At 45.6% G+C, this 19,232-nt stretch overlaps 1 protein-coding gene across 10 annotated transcripts in view; it reads right to left on the reverse strand.

The window, feature by feature from the left end:
• The window catches only part of LOC139760174 (cytochrome P450 3A30-like), a 48,841-nt gene that overhangs the window by 22,036 nt on the left and 7,573 nt on the right, over positions 1 to 19,232 (reverse strand). For all 10 annotated transcript variants that reach the window (XR_011715268.1, XM_071683107.1, XM_071683101.1 and 7 more), the window contains exons 3-4: positions 6,906 to 7,040; positions 6,625 to 6,731 (exon numbers count right to left, since the gene is read on the reverse strand). Coding sequence is in view for 9 of the 10 variants with exons in the window: in XM_071683107.1 (XP_071539208.1) it covers positions 6,625 to 6,731; positions 6,906 to 7,040 (242 nt within the window). In the remaining variant the exon portion in view is untranslated. The remainder of the gene's footprint in view (positions 1 to 6,624; positions 6,732 to 6,905; positions 7,041 to 19,232) is intronic.

Genomic DNA, 19,232 nt, shown 5'->3' on the forward strand with positions numbered 1-19,232 from the left:
ATATACATGTGTATGTGGGTGTGTTGGGCCATTCTTTCGTCCGTTTCCTTGCGCTACCTTGCTAACATGGGAGATAAAGACAAATATAATAATAATGATAATATAATGGTAAATTATATGGGAGGGTATTGATTGAGAGGGTGAAGGCATGTACAGAGCATCAGATTGGGGAAGAGCAGTGTGGTTTCAGAAGTGGTAGAGGATGTGTGGATCAGGTGTTTGCTTTGAAGAATGTATGTGAGAAATACTTAGAAAAACAAATGGATTTGTATGTAGCATTTATGGATCTGGAGAAGGCATATGATAGAGTTGATAGAGATGCTCTGTGGAAGGTATTAAGAATATATGGTGTGGGAGGCAAGTTGTTAGAAGCAGTGAAAAGTTTTTATCGAGGATGTAAGGCATGTGTACGTGTAGGAAGAGAGGAAAGTGATTGGTTCTCAGTGAATGTATGTTTGCGGCAGGGGTGTGTGATGTCTCCATGGTTGTTTAATTTGCTTATGGATGGGGTTGTTAGGGAGGTGAATGCAGGAGTTTTGGAAAGAGGGGCAAGTATGAAGTCTGTTGGGGATGAGAGAGCTTGGGAAGTGAGTCAGTTGTTGTTCGCTGATGATACAGCGCTGGTGGCTGATTCATGTGAGAAACTGCAGAAGCTGGTGACTGAGTTTGGTAAAGTGTGTGAAAGAAGAAAGTTAAGAGTAAATGTGAATAAGAGCAAGGTTATTAGGTACAGTAGGGTTGAAGGTCAAGTCAATTGGGAGGTAAGTTTGAATGGAGAAAAACTGGAGGAAGTAAAGTGTTTTAGATATCTGGGAGTGGATCTGTCAGCGGATGGAACCATGGAAGCGGAAGTGGATCATAGGGTGGGGGAGGGGGCGAAAATCCTGGGAGCCTTGAAGAATGTGTGGAAGTCGAGAACATTATCTCGGAAAGCAAAAATGGCTATGTTTGAAGGAATAGTGGTTCCAACAATGTTGTATGGTTGCGAGGCGTGGGCTATGGATAGAGTTGTGCGCAGGAGGGTGGATGTGCTGGAAATGAGATGTTTGAGGACAATGTGTGGTGTGAGGTGGTTTGATCGAGTAAGTAACGTAAGGGTAAGAGAGATGTGTGGAAATAAAAAGAGCGTGGTTGAGAAAGCAGAAGAGGGTGTTTAGAAATGGTTTGGGCACATGGAGAGAATGAGTGAGGAAAGATTGACCAAGAGGATATATGTGTCGGGGGTGGAGGGAACGAGGAGAAGTGGGAGACCAAATTGGAGGTGGAAAGATGGAATGAAAAAGATTTTGTGTGATCGGGGCCTGAACATGCAGGAGGGTGAAAGGAGGGCAAGGAATAGAGTGAATTGGATCGATGTGGTATACCGGGGTTGACGTGCTGTCAGTGGATTGAATCAGGGCATGTGAAGCGTCTGGGGTAAACCATGGAAAGCTGTGTAGGTATGTATATTTGCGTGTGTGGACGTGTATGTATATACATGTGTATGGGGGTGGGTTGGGCCATTTCTTTCGTCTGTTTCCTTGCGCTATCTCGCAAACGCGGGAGACAGCGACAAAGCAAAAAAAAAAAAAAAGAAAAAAAAAAAAAAAAAAAATATATATATATATATATATATATATATATATATATATATGTATATATATGTATATATATGTATATATATATATATATATATATATATATATATATATATATATATATTTCTTTCTTTTATACTATTCGCCATTTCCCGCGTTAGCGAGGTAGCATTAAGAACAGAGGACTGGGCCTTTGAGGGAATACCCTCACCTGGCCCAATTCTCTGTTCCTTCTTTTGGAAAAAAAAAAAAAAAAAAAAAAAAAAAAAAAAAAAAAAAAAAAAAACGAGAGGGGAGGATTTCCAGCCCCCCGCTCCCTCCCCTTTTAGTCGCCTTCTACGACACGCAGGGAATACGTGGGAAGTATTATATATATATATATATATATATATATATATATATATTTTTTTTTTTTTTTTATACTTTGTCGCTGTCTCCCACGTTTGCGAGGTAGCGCAAGGAAACAGACGAAAGAAATGGCCCAACCCCCCCCCCCCCCCATACACATGTACATACACACGTCCACACACGCAAATATACATACCTACACAGCTTTCCATGGTTTACCCCAGACGCTTCACATGCCTTGCTTCAATCCACTGACAGCACGTCAACCCCTGTATACCACATGACTCCAATTCACTCTATTTCTTGCCCTCCTTTCACCCTCCTGCATGTTCAGGCCCCGATCACACAAAATCTTTTTCACTCCATCTTTCCACCTCCAATTTGGTCTCCCTCTTCTCCTCGTTCCCTCCACCTCCGACACATATATCCTCTTGGTCAATCTCTCCTCACTCATTCTCTCCATGTGCCCAAACCATTTCAAAACACCCTCTTCTGCTCTCTCAACCACGCTCTTTTTATTTCCACACATCTCTCTCACCCTTACGTTACTTACTCGATCAAACCACCTTACACCACACATTTTCATATATATATATATATATATATATATAATTATTATTATTTTTTTTTTTTTGCTTTGTCGCTGTCTCCCGCGTTTGCGAGGTAGCGCAAGGAAACAGACGAAAGAAATGGCCCAACCCACCCCCATACACATGTATATACATACACGTCCACACACGCAAATATACATACCTACACAGCTTTCCATGGTTTACCCCAGACGCTTCACATGCCCTTATTCAATCCACTGACAGCACGTCAACCCCGGTATACCACATCGATCCAATTCACTCTATTCCTTGCCCTCCTTTCACCCTCCTGCATGTTCAGGCCCCGATCACACAAAATCTTTTTCACTCCATCTTTCCACCTCCAGTTTGGTCTCCCACTTCTCCTCGTTCCCTCCACCTCCGACACATATATCCTCTTGGTCAATCTTTCCTCACTCATTCTTTCCATGTGCCCAAACCATTTCAAAACACCCTCTTCTGCTTTCTCAACCACGCTCTTTTTATTTCCACACATCTCTCTTACCCTTACGTTACTTACTCGATCAAACCACCTCACATCACACATTGTCCTCAAACATCTCATTTCCAGCACATCCACCCTCTTGCGCACAACTCTGTCCATAGCCCACGCCTCGCAACCATACAACATTGTTGGAACCACTATTCCTTCAAACATACCCATTTTTGCTTTCCGAGATAATGTTCTCGACTTCCACACATTCTTCAAGGCTCCCAGGATTTTCGCCCCCTCCCCCACCCTATGATCCACTTCCGCTTCCATGGTTCCATCCGCTGCCAGATCCACTCCCAGATATCTAAAACACTTTACTTCCTCCAGTTTTTCTCCGTTCAAACTTACCTCCCAATTGACTTGACCCTCAACCCTACTGTACCTAATAACCTTGCTCTTTTTCACATATATATATATATATATATATATATATATATATATATATACACTATGATTAATGTCATTAGTAGTAGCAGTAGAAGTAGTATGGAATCATTATCATCATTATCATAAATCATTGACATTATCATTACGATTATCATCATTATCAAAGGACCACACGACCTCTTTCTCTTGGGGTTTTCTGCAGCTTCGACGCTGCGCTTTTTCCAGTAGCAAGGACATGAGGAATTTTTCTCTGGAGTGAAAAGTTCCTTGACTGTAGCCTGCTCTTCTCCGTAGGTGACTTATAACTTCGGGCGAATCCTCACATCATTATCTACCAAGGTCGTCGACGTTAACCTCCTCTCGGTGTTCAAAATAATCTTATGTCTGATCTCAGTGGATATGAGGCCTTAGATCGCCCGTACTGGATGGGATGATAAGATAACAATGATAACTGGCATATTCGTGTAAACAATGAGTCACGCTATCTTGTTCCCTAAGTGTTTCAATTCTCAAACAGTAAACAGCTTTAACTTGAACATCCTGTTTACAAATGATACTCTTAAACTGACAGACTAATCCTCGTTAGTCTGTGTTAAAAAGAACTAATTCATTTATTCATTTTGTTTGCTTCAGTGGAAGAAAGTAATGATTGGACTTCACTGGCCTCCATATTCAGTCTCGTGTAGTAAATACTGACTGATCAGCAATGTAGTATTCTCATCCAGAAGCATCGTCCCAGTTGTCCCAAGTATTACATAAGAGCATAGCCTATTTACGAATGCGTTACAGGGATATTAAAGACTGGATTTGTCCCAAGTATTACATAAGAGCATAGCCTATGACGAATGCGTTACGAGGGTATTAAAGACTGGATTCTAAATAGCTGAAAAAGTGTTTAACGTTCGCGATATCTTTCAGTATAATGTCGGAGTTGTTTATTAGAAATGGTGATAAAGTAAGGAAATAAATAAATAAAGAAATGTTCAGGAATTACAGAACGTGGAAGGCCAAACAGTAAAGCAGATATCAATATTTAACATCGTGGAAATGTTCTTTACTACCGGTAAGGCTGGAGATGGTTACGACATATTTAAGATTTTATGACAAGAAATCTATCTTCAGAATCATGTGAGTAAAGAGTATTTATACAATATGATTATTCATAATAATGGCAAAAAAAATAAACCTGTTAATAAATTTCCAAACATAATTTGTCATTGTGCTTGCACCATATATTGACTTCCTGCTTCATATGCAGCCTAGGAGAAAGACAGCTTACACAAAGTGTCTTCAGGAGTTGAACAGCATGTTAAGAATTTGCTGAGTAATTTTTCATGCTGGTGTTGCTTTTTGTTAGAGCATAATTGGATATAGCTCTGGAGGAAAAAAAAAAAAAAGGCGGGTAGGCAACATTCAGGGGTTTACAGAAGGCGTGTGACAAAAGCGAAAGTTTGGTAAATTTAGGCTCTGCATGGGTTACCTGGAAGGCTTGTGATGAGCGGTACGGGTTTTCATGTACTGGACTGGAAGCGTGTGTGAGAATGAGTTATGGTATGCGTGAATCGAAGAGAGCGTCAAGATTTTTAAGTTCTACGGAGATGATACTGTGCTTTCAGCTGAATTGGGTATATGGATACAAATGTGGACCATTTTCATGGCGCACTTGTAAGCAGCAAGCTGAGAGTAAATAGTAAATTTGATGGTGCGTTTCGAAGCAACGAGCTGAGAGTAAATGGCCCTTTTGATGATGCATTTCGACGCATCGAGCTGAGGGTAAATGGTCCTTTTAGTGGTGCATTTCGAAGCAGCGAACTGAGAGTAAATGGCCCTTTCAGTAGTGCATTTCGACGCATCGAGCTGAGGGTAAATGGTCCTTTTAGTGGTGCATTTCGAAGCAGCGAACTGAGAGTAAATGGCCCTTTTAGTGGTGCATTTCGAAGCAGCGAGCTAAGAGTAAATGAGAAGAAACTCCAAACTTAGCTTTTGGAATAGATGGGACGATTGTGGACAACAAGAACCTCTGGATGGGTTTAAGTATTTAGGAGTTATGATCTCGAAAGATGATCGTAGGTCTGACTAGAATGTGATAAAAGGAAAAAGAGATTGAACTTTTAGTGAAGTAAATGTTAAGACTTAAGTGTGGAGTGTCTAAGAAGCTTCTATGAAAGTGTTATTGTCCCAACTCTAATATACTGTTTTATCTTTTTTTATCTTTTAATTGGTTGAGTGAAAATTACAGATAGAAATGGTCAGTTTGGGAGGCATAGTTGAGTTCAGAGGGGACAGTTGAAGGAATACAAACATGAGGACATTGCTTGCGATGTCATTAGAAACGCGCGTATAATGAGTCTATGAGGCGAGTAAGATGATAGAGAACTTACCGCAGATAATACACGAAGATATATACAACAGCAGAACAGCTGAAGCTCCTGTAGGTAGACCACAGAAGACATGGGTAGATGTAGTGAAAGAATTGATTACGGTTAAGGAAATTTCAGATGAAGATGCAGGAGAAATGATTTGGAACCAGACGCTGTGGGAGGGTTTTGTGTACACAGCCGGTGAGAAAAGAGATGTTGGTCTCTTAACGAAGGACCGTAATGTACGGAGATAAACAGATAAACAATACTGATATAGTTGCGAGAGTTCGTCTCTATCACACTGGGTACAGATTAAGAATGTGTGTGTACACTAGGCCAGGGTTAAGGATGTATATACTGGACCAGGGTTAAGGATATATATACTTAGTCAGGATAAAGGAAGTGTATACTCAGCCGGGATTAAGGATGTGTATACTGGGCCGGGATTAAGGATGTGTATACTAGGCCGGGATTAAGGATGTGTATACTGAACCAGGATGTAGGATGTGTATACTGGGCTGGGTTAAAGATGTGTATTTTGGACCAGTATTGAAGGATGTATATATTGGACCGGGATTAAGGATGTGTATACTGAACCAGGATGTAGGATGTGTATACTGGGCTGGGTTAAAGATGTGTATTTTGGACCAGGATGTAGGATGTGTATACTGGACCTGTGGTTTGGGCAGTGAGGCATTCTCATATGTCAACAAGAGTTCCGAAGCTTCGTTCACGAGGCATAAAACCCAAGCGTTGTCAGGTGAACCAATGTGAAGTGAAAACTCCTATGGATAAGATCTGTTTGATGTATCCCGTGACCCTCTGATACCGGCTATAGTGCCCGGGACGTGTCCTCCTGACTCACTTACCTGTCTGGGTCAAAGGTCTCAGGATCCCTCCACTGGTCGGGGTCCCGGTGGAGCTGCCAGATGGGAACTGTGATGATCATGTCCTTCGGCACCGATATGTTGCCTAGCTGCCGGAGACAAGCCAGTCTTACAGGTGATCTACGCTCTTTTGTACAACATGAGGGACGCAGTGGAAGGAGAGATAGAGAGAGATATACAAGGCAGATATTCTCACTAATATTGCTCATATATTCGGGGAATATCTAAGAAGGTCGCACAATATGTGCAGCAGGAGCACTTGCCTTAAAGTCATGAGCCGCCTCCCTGCTGATGAAGGTGACGACTGGCGGGTACAGCCTCAGGGACTCGGTTATCACCTGGTCCAGGTACTTCAGGTCCCTCACCTGCTCGTAGGTGAGAGATCCGCTTTCACCTTTCTGTTGATACACGACACATTAGTCAGGTTGACCGACGAATCGTTTTCTTTCAGTATCTGCTCTGATTGCCGACATATTTACAAGACAGGAATATATATATATAGAAGTCTGTTTGAATTTTAGATATATGATAAGAATCTATTTATAAGCAAACACATGAGGAGAGCGCGCCGTTGGCGGATCATGAATTATGGTAATGAAAGAAACAGACGACACACGTCAGACGTCTCTCCAGCTGGGTAATAGTAACACAGGGTGTTCCACAGGGCTCAATCTTGGGACCACCGCTCATTCTGATCAACATTAATGACCTGCCAGTAGAATTCGAATCCCATCTCAGGATGTCTCCGGATGATGCTACAATCGCGAAAAAATGACGAGCTTTCATAATCGTGACAACATACAAACAGACTTAGGATCCAACGCTGTTACATTTACGTTTGAGAAGATTTAGTATAACCAAATACCAAGTGAGGACGTCGAGGCACTGGGAAGTAAGGCTAAGCTCTGTCAACCCTCTCCCTGGGAGGAGGGTACAGGAGCTGATGAGGTGAGATCTTGACACACCGACTACAGTCTTCACCAAGTAAGGACTTGGGGTGAATGGAGTTCCCTGTGTCACTGAAAACCACACGAAAGATCATTAGAGTAATTCACATGTCTACCAACGAACGTATAAAATGTCTATTGGAACGAAACGATGTTCAGGAAGAATATTTACAACAAGCGTTAAACTTTTGAGACTTCAGCACCAGTGTCGTCACTGCATCTTCACAGGCAAATAGATTTCCCGTTGAGTGACCACACGACCGGGTGTTCGAAAAAGTCTTCCTTTAACAGGAAGGTAAAATAGCGCGTGAAGTCAACACTCGTGAAGCTGACCAAAATGGAGGAAAGACAAACGGAGTCACGAGAAAAGTTCTATAAGTTTCTCGGTGGATCTGGCAAGGTCGACATGGAGCAGTCCTTCGCACAGGATAGGAAGGCATCAAACTGTGTGCAAAACTGGGATCAGCATGATATGATAAAGAAAATATTAGGAAAGACTTCGATGACACCAGAACACGAGACCAAGTGAAAATGTGTTGAATGAGGAGAATTTGAAGATTAAAATGCTAGACAGCTGATAAGAAAGAGTGAGAAGCGCGGCTCCATGTGGTTGACACTACTGACCTTCAGACACACTGTGTGTAAAGGATGAGCAAATGTCCCTCGGTTCCCAGCAGTACAGCCACCCTCTACGCAAGGTTACGCACGATTCCTACGCTCGATCTGGTTTCTTGAAATACATGTGGAGGCCCTTATTGCCCGCGCACTTATCTACGCATCGCCACGTCAGACTTATATCATCAGTATCTTTTTTTACAATTACTTGTACCTAACTGAGAATAAGAATGAAGACATTTTATACCGTGAGCGCGAGTTTGAGTACTTGAGCGTGAGTGCAAGTCCAAGTACTTAGTGTATGAGAGTGAGTACAAGTACTTGTACATAAGAGCAAGTACAAGTACTTGTACATAAGAGCGAATACAAGTAATTGTAAATAACAGCAAGTACTTGAACATGAGATTTAGCTCAAGTACTTGTAAATGAGAGCGAGTTCAAGTTCTTGTACATGAGAGCTAGTACATGTACTTGTACATAAGAGTAAGTATAAGTACTTGTGCATGAGACCGAGTACGAGTACTTGGACATGAATACCAGTACTTGTGTACTACGAGTACTAGTACTTCTGCATTAGTACGAATAAAATACCTGCGCGAATACACATTTACCAGGACAAGCTTTAGTAACTAAGTCAGGTTTTACTATGAATAAAAGCACTTGGAATATGTGCTGTAGTCATGATGTACGAGATGAAATACTGTACTGACAGGAATTATACAACATGACGTATAATACAGCATGGTGTATAATACGTGATGTATGATGTAACCTGATGTATAAGATCAACGGATTCTATACAACAACAAAGTTGCTCTCGAGCGTGTCACCACGCGTAGTCCCTGCGCCGCTCTGCATGTTAATGTCCACAGGTCTGTTATTTACATTGTAATGAGGGAATCAGAGGCGTGTTAAGGTGGCCCCCGGCCACCAGGTTTGTTGCAGGAACCCATCACTTCCCACACTTGAAAAGGAAAGTACGACAATATGACACTGTATATACAACTTCTATGGGAGTTTGGTATACATCCAGTGACGGTCATGTGGAATCTATGGTTTTCAGTATTTTACCTCCCAAGAATGCCAAGTGAGAAGTATCTAAGCGTTTTAATGATCTGTTTGGTAATAGCAGACATCCAGATACAAAAACACAGAGGCCGTCTTGAACTATAAATCCTTGTCGAGTCTTATGAGACACTGATATTAAACTTTCAGTAGCTTAAGTAAGAATAAACTTCCTCAACCTTTCCTCGGTCTTGGAAATGTCCCTCACGAGAATTCCCTCAAGAACTATCCATCTCCATGTCTTCAAAGTCTTGTCTTATTATGTCCCGCTTCATCCATATTAACACCTGCTGCCAAGCCTCGTTAGTTTCTCGTAGGGCGGTGCTGAGCGTAGCAGATCTAACATGCGTTCTTAAGTCGAGAATGAACGTTCCCCTTCAGCCTTTGATGCCATAACAGTCACGTGAATTCTCAAAGCAACACATAATATGTGAAAAGCCATATCCTGTTGTGTAGTGTCCGATTCAGGAAATGTATTATGAGGGTTTTTCCATCACATTTGAATGTCTTTTGGGTACTGGTTAAACTGAATGCATCCAAGCAAGTCCTCAGGTTCTCTGGATACGCCTGTTCCAACCTTGAATCTCTTCATAGATTCCCAATTAGTGATGGGACGTGTTGGAAAGGCTAAGTACTTACTGCTGTGCATCTTTTTTTTTTTTTATCTAAAACAACAGGGGTTTCGTCAGTAGGTGACCTAAACTACATGCTGATAGTGAAAGAAGTTGTTCATTGAAGGAAGGAATGTATGGACACACCAAGAGGAAGATGGTAGATCAGACTGCTGATAGCATAGATAGAAGTATGTTGAGAGGCGGCAGTAAGACGATGGTTCGATACCTTACCTTACCTTACTGACTGACACACACAAGACCCTCCAGCACCGCTCACCTTCCAGTGCCGTCTGTCGTACGGGAGTAGCAGACGACCCTGCCAAGGCGCCCCCCGCTCGCTACGACAACCCGCCCTCAGGAACTGGTACCTGCCCTTGGAGCTTCGGGAGAACAGCCTAATCCCGCTCACCACAAGCGCACAAAGGGGAACCACCTCCACCAGCCCTACGGCCGAGACCAGATAGACAAGGCAGGCCCGATTGCTAACCTGTGCTCTTGGACCACATCCTGTGAAGGGAGTGGGTCCAGGTTAGGGCTTTTACTGAGCACACCTCTAGGTCCCGGTAAGTGAGCTCTAACCCTCTGAGAGCACTCGCGCTTTCGTGGCACCATGCACCACGCCCATTCAACGTGGCAGATGTCACATGCACGGTGACATCCTGGTGAAATCCCGTACGCCCTGAAGGACTTCCGGGGTGCCGTAATAGCTGCACTTGTACTGATGTGCAGCCGAAAGCGCGAAATGGACACCAGAGACTTGGGTATCGATGATGAAAGCCTCTGTTCCTTTGGAAGCCACGATGTCCAACTTCCTAAAGGACCCCACAATCGGAATGCGAGGCTCACAGGGCACCTCGTACCCCTTCTGTCTCAATCGTCCGGCCGAATAGGCACTGATGTTATCGTGCCTCTTTACCCTCCCACCATGGGTACGTGGGCACATCTGAGCGGTATGCCCGAGCGTACCGGGCTTATGACGAGTGTCACAGAGGCCGTTGATCTCGGGCCGGCCTCTGGAAGCCCTGGCGGGGGTGGGTAAATCGCCAATCCTCACTTGGACGGCCTTCACATAATCAGACCTGGACAGGAAGCGGTTCCCACTATGTACCCATCCACTAACCTGAGGCACGGTAGTAGATGGAGCGAGACCCGCACCGTCGACGGTGCTGATCAGATTAGCCCTCGATACGCGATGGCGTTCGAGTTTATTACTCGCCTGCCGACCAGCAGCAATGCACGCGGGTCCAGTCCAACTCTGCAGCTTGCTCAACACTGCAGGCTCCCGGACAGCCGCCTGAATCACCGGGTCAGTCGAGGTGAGTCATTTCTCGAACCTGGCTTGTTTGTTTAGTCGGACGGTCGAGGCAAAGTCCGGTATACCAAGCCCACCATCTCCTGCCGCCGAGTGGAAGTATGCGCAGGACACGTCATGGGTTAGACGGAGCCAGCGGCGAACCGCGACTCGCACCTGTCTGTCCAGGCGTGCTAGCTGAGTCTTATACACTTCCCCCAGCAACAAGCGAGGCATGAGCTAGGTATCCCACGAGCGACGCAATTCGTTGTTGAGGTTTTGGAGTGGCTCTGGTGATGTTACGGAGCCCCTCTTCTAGCATGGCACCGTAGGATTTTCGCCTTCCTCCTTCTTCGACGAGGATACTGAGGTACTTATGATCGTCCTCAGTGTTCATGGAGCCGACAGCGTTACCCAAGACTTGAGACGTCCTACTTTTGTTGACGTACCAAGTCTTGCGTTTGCCGTCGACCTCCATGCTGAGGGAACGACACTTTCCCAGGTTTACCCGGAGTCCAACCCCCACAAGTCTCCGCCATAATGTCTATTGCCTGTTGCAGGCCAATCGGCGTCTCCGCTACCAAAACCAGATTGTCGGCAACTGCCAGTGCTGACACCTTTTGGTCCCCGAACCCAATTCCTACACCAGATTCCTTAACCCATGCAACTCCCTCGTCAATTACAAGGTTGAAAAGGACTGGTGATAGCGGATCGCCCTGTTTGACCCCACGAGTCATATTGATCTTTTCCGACATCTCGCCGCTGCCTTCAGTATGAGTGAAGGCTCGGTCGTACGTCGACATACTATATGCCCTGACGAGGGCAGGAATGCCCTTCCGCGACATGGCCCGCTCGATAGTGCTATGATTAACACTATCGAATGCTTTGGCCATATCGAGGAATGCCAGGTACGCACCGTGGGCGTGTGCCCGCGCACGACCGGTGATCGCGTCCAGGATCGTGAGGTTCTCAAGGCATATCCGTCCACAGGAACGAATGCCTTTTGATCTCCATCGATTTGGACGAGGCTCGAGATGCGGCTGTTCAAGATTTTATGGAGCAATTGGACTACGGCACAAGAGATCGTGATTGACCCGTAGTCCTTGGATTGTGTTGGGTTCGGTACCTTAGGAATCAGAATCGTGCGATTTGCCATGAATGGTTCTGGCAACGTTGATGTGGCAAGTCACAGGTTGAACATCTTGGGAAGAATTCTTGGGGAATGGACTTCAATAAACGAGTCGGCATTCCGTCAGGACCAGGGGCAGATGTTTTCGTGGTTTTGAGGTGGTGTGTTACCTCACCTACGGTCATAACCTTTGCTAGTTGTCCATGTTCTGGGTCGCAATCGGTGATTATACGCTCATCCGGCTCAGATGGGCGAGAGAAAAGGGGCTCCCCAAAAGGGGTAGGGGCTTCCCGGCCCAACCGAAGTTGGCGGGACCTCCCAGTCACCTTTTAGGACAAGTCCAGTCCAGCGGCCAGTGAATTATTCTGGCGATAAAGTCTCAGTACTTTCTGGTATTGTCCCTGCCTAAGCCGGTTTCCGCGCAAAGGAACCTCCTCCGTACGGCGTACGCTGCCAGAGTTCGCTGACTGTCTTGGTCCGTCTCCCCCACGATTCCGGCGGTCTTGGGGCGAGCCACAGGAGCTAATCAGTTGCCTGGCATGCTCTGTGGCTACCCTGATCGCGGCAAGGCTGTCACCCTGACGTAAGTGGTTCAGGGCAACATTTGAGACGTCCTCGCCCCACGATGGAGTTGTGGGGCTAGGTCCTAGTGTGTCAAGATAGGTGGCAGTCTCCGCAACAGAGGAAGCAACAGATTGGGATTGGGGAACCCGCGGAGCGTCTGGGACAGATGAAACCGTGGGATCGGCCTCACGGCCAGAAGCGGTAGGCTCCCTTCCTCCGAGGACAGCCCCATCTCCCGCATCTGTGAGGCTTTCACCACTGGAGTTGGCACGCACGCGCCTACTTGCGCGTGGTGCTTCCTCCGGGAGGCCACACCGCGTGTTGCTTCCTGAAGTTGCCGGGACACGCCTCCCATCTGACGTACTATCAGTCACCTCGCCTTCACCGGTTTCCTGGTGGAAGTTTATGTCCAAGACCAGTTCCTGAACCCTGGTCTTATACGACGCTTTCCGTCGAAGGCCTTTGATCGCTTCGACCGTCCTAAAGGGAACAATCGCCTGCAACCGCTGGTTCAGGCCTAGGCCAGCAACTAGTGAGGGACCAGCTGCCATCTTCGCCTCTGCCCTAGCGAGGAGCTCTACTTCCTCATCAGTCCATCGAGCCTTGGATAGATCGTGTCGTGTAGCCAACTCCTGGTGAAATGAGTTGGCATGTGCCTGCCTTTCGTGGCCCCTGCTGCCCCGAAGGCTGGCAAAGGTGCTCCCACAATGTGGGCAAATGGGAGAAAGGTCGTCTGCCGCTCCCCCTTGGCTGTTGTTGGCACCCGACATACCAACAGTGGCTGGTACGCTAGTCCGTAAGGATTGGTTCTGCCTAGCGGGTGACACGGAACGAAAACCCGTGACAAGTAAGGATCGCACAGTATTGCCGCCCGAAGGAAGCAGAGGACTGCAGTCAGGAGATGGAGGCTCCCGCTGAGCCTCAGTCCTGGGATTGCCCTTTGGTAGTTGCCCTACTGCACCAGCAAACGGAGCTGGACACCTTCCGACTCTCAGCTGTTGGTTAATATATGACGGATAATCAATCAACGAAGCTAAGGCTCCAAGTTCGCAATCACTCAAGTTACTCGGCTTAAAGGCTTTATAAAGCGAACGATAATCCCTCTGCAACGTATGTTATTGATACCGTTTTCCCTCAACTTTGCCCACATCAGCTACCACATAGATTCGGGTCCAGTCTTACAATCAGACGATTAACGATAAAAGGACACTAGTGCGAAATAGGCCTTGTGCTGATGCTGATTGCAGTTAAGTTCCGTTTCTGCTCTCTTCATACCTTATCTTTCCTTAGCAACTTAGCTTCCTTTTTGTAACTTCAAAGTCAAGAATGGCTTTCACGTAGCTATGCAGTGCCACCCACTTTGGTACTGGTCATATGCCTTTGCTAACAACTTCCTGGTGTAACGAACTCAACCGAGACCAGCGTTCCTTATTACTGTTAGCGCAACACTGTCGAATATGCAAAACTTTGCCAGCAACTCTGTTTGCCCGACTTTTGGTATCGTTGCTTTATTCTGCATGATCAATTTATTGCGGATCGCGACAATCGAATTTTAGATTAACTGACCGATAAAACATTGTGCGGCATCACGTACTGCAGCCCAGCGAATGTTGACAAGGCTTTTCGGCGTGCAGGAGAGGCCAGGGTCAATGCTGTTCCACTTGGGAGTAGACTCGGAACACAATCTGTAGTATGTTTCTAGAAAGCCAGAGAAATCTATGGCCGATACGCAAAATGAATGTCCACTAGATTTATGAACTGAACATGGGACATAATCAGTAGAAGGTGGTGACACGACCTATATTCAAGGATATAGACCAATATATTTCCCTACTATGCTGTTGATGTTATTACAGCTTTGTCTTCTGCAGTAACATACGAGAATTTTGAGCACCACAAGTGTATTGAATTCCAGATCTCCTAAGTCTGCTGGAACACGGCTCTAGTTTGGGAGGAACATGAAGAAAAACAAAAAAATATGTGCCCGTTAAGGACGTATCGAACCGCTGGTATTAACTGATTGGGAGCAACATCCAGTGTTGATTCCACGCTAGTAAAGATATGTTTGGCTTCCCTCATTTCACTAACGATCGTATTTCGAACTCTCTCGTTCATGGACCAAATCAGGTCATTGTAGATAGTGTTTGAAAGATATGATGAAGTTCCTCGGCTGTTCATCCCATAACTCGCAAGTTAACCAACTAGAAATGGTTGGCAAGCTGACAGAAGCTCCATCATATCCGTAAAGTCGCCGATGTGAAGTGTACCGAGCAGCTGAACATGGCCCAGCAGGGCTAGGCAGACCACGTTCAATGGGGAACGTCATCGTAAAAACCACCCACGTCAGAGGTGGCTCCTCCGACCATCACCTGGTTGGAGACACGTTCGTTTCTGTTGTGGAAGTTGGCCATAGTCATCTGTGTTCCCGATGCTGGCTGTTGCGTTCGTGGACTCTGATATATTCAGCTCCATGGCTTAGTCGTCGCAGCCACATGCAAACCTCCTTGCCAAAGAGCCTTAAGCTTAGGAATGTTTTCTTTCCAACTGAACGGGGAAAATACTAACGTCGATTGATTGATTGATTGTATCCCTCTTATTCTGCTTTTCAAAGAAAACTGTATATGATCTTAGATTGGTCCCTTTCACCAGAGTCCATTTTGACGGGTCAAAACCAATATCAGTACTTCGCGGTGGTTCATTCTCCCTAATAAATTCTCTCCGATCATTGTCCTCGTTGCTCTTTCGGTTAATTAACGCCAAGACTTCCTCAGTGAAGACCATTACATCAAGTAGCGTCGGCTCTGAATTAGTTTCTTTTGTTTGCAGGACCCATCAAAGCTCGGAGCCCATGACGCACGTACGTACTGTACCCTGGCCTTAACTAGCCCCACAGGGGGATGTGTCTGTGTAGAGAGAGACTCGCTTGTGATAACTTGCGTTCATAGACGACACTAGAAGTACATTGGTCAAAGTATCTGATGCCATTACAATGGTTTTCTTTTAGTCTGAATGACGTTATATTCTGGCAACAATATTTCTTTTAAAGTAGCAAAAATACTTGTACACTTATATCTGAGTATGACAATGAGTAATAAGATAGACATTGATAAGGTCATGTACAAGGTACAAGTGCGTGTCCTTGAGCTCACTAGGACGAGTTCACGTATGGCGCAAGTGATTGTCGCAGAAATACACACCAATCTTAATGCGACCTTCATGTTCGCGTTCAGACAGCACTCGCTAACCTACGAGTATTCAAGACGAGATTCTACCATGAAGTAGGGCGTGGCGCTCACACCGCACAGAGAGAGAGAGAGAGAGAGAGAGAGAGAGAGAGAGAGAGAGAGAGAGAGAGAGAGAGAGAGAGAGAATGGAGCCCGATTTTGGCCACCAAGCCATCTGACTGCAGTTGACAAAACAAAGAAAAAAAAGGAGCGAACCGGGAGGGAGTCCAGCAAGGAGCCCCTGGAGAGTTACTGCACATTACAGCCTCCCTCAGCCGTCCAGGCCCATCTATATGACACGTGAGGAGTTCAGGAGGCCGTATATACGCTGAGCAATATGGTCACGAGTGTCGGGTGAGCATTTCCAAACGGCTGCTGTTACGGACGCAGTGTAGGGAGGACAACGCACTGAAAATGGCTATACCAGCCGTGTCACCTTCACAGATCATGTTTGGAATAGTGAATGGCTGTTGGCACGGGTATTTTAATCGATCCAGGGATGTTACTGGCAGTCTTTACTTGTCTGTCATGCGTTATCATTCGCTAAACAACGTCACGTGATGTAGGTATAATGATGTGTCGATATTCCCCGTCCATTTTGAAAAGGTTCATGTTTACACTCGAGTGGACCCGCTTGTAGCTCGAACTCTTAGCTCGCCAGTACGACACTAACCTACTGTCCGAGCCTCTCTCTCTCTCTCTCTCTCTCTCTCTCTCTCTCTCTCTCTCTCTCTACAGAGAGCCAGGGGGAGTCTTAGGTACCTCTGTACCTAAAACCAGACGGAATAGATATGGAAGCACTGGTATAGATAAAGATGCACCAGTATAAAGATAAAGAAACACTGATAAAGATAGAGTAACACCGGTATAAAGAAGCGTTGGTAAAGACAGAGAAGCAACAGTAAATTAGAGAGAGGCACGGTGATGATAGAGACTGACTGGTGGAGATACAGAGGCACTGATAAAGTTAGAGAAGTCCTGGTCACGATACAATAGCTCTGTTGAAGACAAAATCACCGGTAGAGATAGAGAAACACTGATAAAGATAGAGAATAACTGGTAAAGATAGAGAAGAAATGATAAAGGCAGAGGAACACTGATAAAGATAGAGAATAACTGGTAAAGATAGAGAAGAAATGATAAAGGAAGAGGAGCACTGATAAAGATAGAGAAGAACTGGTGAAGACAGAGAAACACAAGTAAAGAAACACAGGTAACATACTGTATTGGCCTATAACAGTGTGTGTGTGTGTGTGTGTGTGTGTGTGTGTGTTATGGTGGGATGGGGAGGGGTCTCTTGGCAAGGAGGAACTCGCTCATATGTCTGGGGGCTGGGCGGCTCCGCTATTTGTTAGAGAGAGAGAGAGAGAGAGAGAGAAGAGAGAGAGAGAGAGAGAGAGAGAGAGAGAGAGATGGTTGTCGCACACCGTCAGTAGTTCCCTGAGTGTTCCTGGGTTCGTCTGGGTACGTGCGGGAGGCTCCTGCAGTCTGGCAAGCCTGAGTCTCGCTGACACACAACGTATGGCAAAGCGTGAGTCCCGAGGCCACTGCCTCCCTCCTCGCCTTTGCCCGACGGTGGACACTGCACGTGATGGTGTCTCCACTCCCGTCTCCCTTACCAGACCCACAGGGGCTTCGAGACTTGGGGAAAGAGGCTGGAAATAAGTAGATTTCATTCAGAAATATTAGGAAAAAAAAAAAAAAGAGGTAACCTAATAGGAAAACAGAAAATATAAGTACAAAAACGAAAGTTTTATAGATATTCTTATTTCTTTGTCCTCTTTCCTGGCCCAATGGGACCATCAGATGCCGCCAAACCTTTCCCCAAGGCCCGCGCCGCCTCCCGCCAGCCAACCCTACCGCCCATAACTCACCATCAAGTCTACTGGAGACTGCCTGGGTGGACGACCTCGACCAGGGCCACAGCTCGGAAACCGTAGACAGACGTTCAACGTATTTCTTCGTGGTAGATATACTATCGTCAGGTACCCGGACCCTCTGTCTATATACATTTTACAAACCAAATGCTCGATAACAACAGGGCCTGCAGCTTTCACACACACTGATGGAAAATAACTGTGAATCAGGTCAGTCTCGTCTCGTTGATCAGTGTGTGTCGTCCATGTTGATCAGCATTGGGCACAACAGTCTCGTTGATCCTGTGTCATCCATGTTGATCAGCATTGGGCACAACAGTCTCGTTGATCAGTTAACGTTGATCAGTATGTGTCAAGACGGCCTCGTTGATCCTGTGTCATCCATGTTGATCAGCATGGATCAGGACGGTCTCGTTGATCAGTGTGTCCGTTACGTTGATCAGCATGTATCATAACAGTCTCGCTGATCAGTGTGTCTCCGTTACGTTGATCAGCATGTGTCATAACAGTCTCGTTGATCAGTGTCTCAGGTACGTAGATCAGCATGTACCATGACACTCGTTGATCAGCGTCTCAATTACGTTGATCAGCATGGGTCAGGACAGTCTCGTTGATCACTGTCTCAGTTACGTTGATCAGCATGTATCATGACACTCGTTGATCAGTGTGTCTGTTACGTTGATCATTATGGGTCAGGACAGTCTCTTTGATCAGCATGGGTCAGGACAGTATCAGTGATCAATATGATTCAAGACTCGTTAATCAGTATGGTTCAGGACATGATCAGTATGATTCAAGACTCGTTAATCAGTATGGTTCAGGACTGTCTCGTTAATCAGCATGGGTCAGGACAGTCTCGTTAATCAGCATGGGTCCTGATAGTCTCAGTGATCAATATGGGTCCGGAAAGTCTCGGTGATCATTATGGGTCAGGAAAGTCTCAGTGATCAATATGGGTCAGGATAGTCTCAGTAATCAATATGGGCTAGGATAGTCTGAGTGATCAATATGGTCAGGAAAGTCTGAGTGATCAATATGGGTCAGGAAAGTCTCAGTGATCAATATGGGCTAGGATAGTCTGAGTGATCCATATGGGTCAGGAAAGTCTCAGTGATCAATATGGGCCAGGAAAGTCTCGGTGATCAATATGGGTCAGGAAAGTCTCAGTGATCAATATGGGCTAGGATAGTCTGAGTGATCAATATAGGTCAGGAAAGTCTCAGTGATCAATATGGGCTAGGATAGTCTGAGTGATCAATATAGG

Source organism: Panulirus ornatus, chromosome 35, assembly GCF_036320965.1.
Source record: "Panulirus ornatus isolate Po-2019 chromosome 35, ASM3632096v1, whole genome shotgun sequence".
NCBI lineage: Eukaryota > Metazoa > Arthropoda > Malacostraca > Decapoda > Palinuridae > Panulirus > Panulirus ornatus.